Consider the following 2,591-nt stretch of genomic DNA (forward strand, 5'->3'; position numbering starts at 1 on the left):
TGATTGTAATGAATCAAAGGAACATTTGTCGGAAGAGAAAATTTTGCCGAAGTATATGCGTATATGTTGCTTTCTCTTGATATCCAACTGAATTTTACCAAATCAAAGTTCTTGATCCAAAACTGAACATTCTATCAATCTAAATATTACGAATCGAGCTTTGATTAATCTCAGACTTCGATCAATCTCTGCAGAACATATACAGAATCACTCGACAAGAATCAAATAAGGGATTTTTGTTAGTTGTACCACATTTTATTAAGAAGTTTCCAGTTCTGCCACATTTGTAAACGTCTTTTACGGCATACCACAACGCATAGTTGAAATGATGATACTGCCCTCTTGCTTTGAAAGTGAAAAATCCCTTTATAAAATTAAAAATATTAAACAATCGAGTTTATATAATGTTTTGTATTAGGTGACACTAGACTTTGACAGTGTGAGGATGCGGCGATGTTGTACGATGAGGGCCACTTGGCGAGACGACTGAGCTTCAGCGGTGATGTGGCGATGTTGTACAATGCAGGCCACTTGGCATTTAATGCTGTGACTGTAGCTTTGTGGCATTAAACGTGGACAAAAGAAAGTAGCAATTATAGTGAATTAAAAATAGAAAATATATTTTTTGAAAGAAAAAATAAAGGAGGACTTGGGAATGGATTAGAGAGAGAGGATAAGGTGGACGAAAGCAGCTGAGTTGTTTTTGTGGTGTCTTTCTAATTTTTGGCTGAGTTTTTAATCCTGAGGTTTGGTTGGAATGCATTTATTGTCCTTCTTTATAATGTATAAATGCCACACTTTTCAAAATTTTAGCTGAAACTTGTGTTTTGTAGGGCATGAAAGAAAGTGTGTGCGTTATAATTGGAGAGTGAGACTATTCACCCAGCGGGATTTGGAAATTTGTACCTCGCGTGGGAGAATTGGCAAGGTGTGTATCCTATGACAGAGGGACTACAGAAATGGAATTGAAAAGAAGAATAGGGCAAATTTTCAGTGTTTGTGCCAGAGAAACGAAGATGAGCCTGAGTTTTTGCTACAGAGGAGATGTGAGGGTTATGAGTCAAGCAAAAATGCTTCCAGTGGGAATAAAATCTGAAAGTGAGTGGCAGCAGTTCAAGGAGTTGAAGTCAGAAATCGGTGGGCAATATCTATATTTAACTTTGACCAAAGTTGGTGATATAGTTGGAAAAACAAGCGAAGGAGATAATTCCCTTGATGATTCGGTCTTAAGTTGAAGAGATAGAAGCAGTATATAAGTCAAAGGTTAGGAAACTAGCTGATAACAGTAAGAGCGGAGTTGTTTCCTTGGAGAGTACGCGTAAAAGGAAGAATGTGGTGGACACAATAAATGAAGTGGTGGGGAAGAAGAGTAAGCCAGAGGGTGAGGAGAAGGAAGCTGGTGCATGGTCCACTGGAAACAGGATTGCGGACAATGTCAATGGAGTGGACAACAACCCCAATGGGCTGTCCACTGAAGTACATAGAGAGTACCGTGTGAACGGAGTGGAGAACAACAGCAATAGAGTGTCCACTGAAGTACATAGAGAGGACAATGACAACAATACCAATGGACTGGACAACAACAACAATGGAGTGGACAACACCAACAATGTAGTGTCGTGTGAAGGACATATAGTCTACAATGTCAATGGAGTGGATAAGAACAATGTTGGAGTGTGATAATTCTCTAATTTACATGTTTTAGGCATCATTTTTTGTCCATATTTTGCATTTTATATACCATAACCTTAGCGTTTTTAGGTCATTAACTGTAGGAATCCACATTTATACCATTTAGGGTGTTGCATTCTTGCATTTGCACATTTTGGATGAAAACAGGTGCTTTAGAGCCCAAAATGAGGAGAAACAAGGTCAAATCCGAGCATGTACCCGAAGGAGATATGGAGCAGGAAGAACAGTCCGAACCTCAACCCGATCAAAGAGGATCCAAGGGCAGGAAGAACAACCCGAAGACCTATCCGAGGAGTAACCCGACCACATCTTCGAGCACCGCCTCGAGCAGACCCTTGGGCAGGACTGGGAAAATAGGTTTAAAGGGTTTCCATATATAAACCCTCCTCTTCTTCCTCTCGCCCTAGGAGGCCGCAGACCCTCAAAACAGAGAGCGAGAGCTTCTCGGAGAGAAACTGAGCGATCCAAACTCTTTTTCCACTTTGTTAGGATTTATTTTCATTTTCTTTTTGCTATTCTTCTAGATTTTGATTATGTACTCTTCTACTCTATTTCTATTTTCAATACAATGCAATTTTCATTTATATGTATTTTTATGCTTTGTGCAATGAGATCTGAGTAGTGAAACAAAGTTTCTAGGGATGGGATAGACAAATATATGTTCTTGATCGGTTAGGATGTCTTAGCTTGATTGTTTATGTTATATAAATTCCTTTCTAGATTGGTGTTATTAATGCTATTTTCAGACCAAGAGGTTGAGAGTAGATTTAGGGTGTTTTGCCATCGAGAGATATTGTTGGAATGCTTGAATTAATCAATGCTAGAGATTTACTCATTTAGCCTAAGAGATTAGATGTGTAAGGAGTTTATTGACAATAATGAATTGGTTTGTATTGCCT

At 38.8% G+C, this 2,591-nt stretch overlaps 1 protein-coding gene across 1 annotated transcript; it reads left to right on the top strand.

Moving 5' to 3' along the window:
* On the top strand, positions 1,017–1,680 carry LOC104743826 (probable serine/threonine-protein kinase tsuA). Its single transcript, XM_010464869.1, has 2 exons — positions 1,017–1,173; positions 1,238–1,680. The coding sequence occupies exons 1-2, from the start codon at positions 1,017–1,019 to the stop codon at positions 1,678–1,680; spliced, it is 600 nt and encodes a 199-aa protein (XP_010463171.1).

The sequence above is a fragment of the Camelina sativa genome, chromosome 14 (assembly GCF_000633955.1).
Source record: "Camelina sativa cultivar DH55 chromosome 14, Cs, whole genome shotgun sequence".
Taxonomy (NCBI): Eukaryota; Viridiplantae; Streptophyta; class Magnoliopsida; order Brassicales; family Brassicaceae; genus Camelina; species Camelina sativa.

Coding starts and splice junctions, on each gene's coding strand:
- LOC104743826 (XM_010464869.1), top strand. CDS start 1,017: ATGAGCCTGAGTTTTTGCTACAGAGGAGATGTGAGGGTTATGAGTCAA. Junction 1,174..1,237: donor TTTAACTTTGACCAAAGTTG/GTGATATAGTTG, acceptor CTTAAGTTGAAG/AGATAGAAGCAGTATATAAG.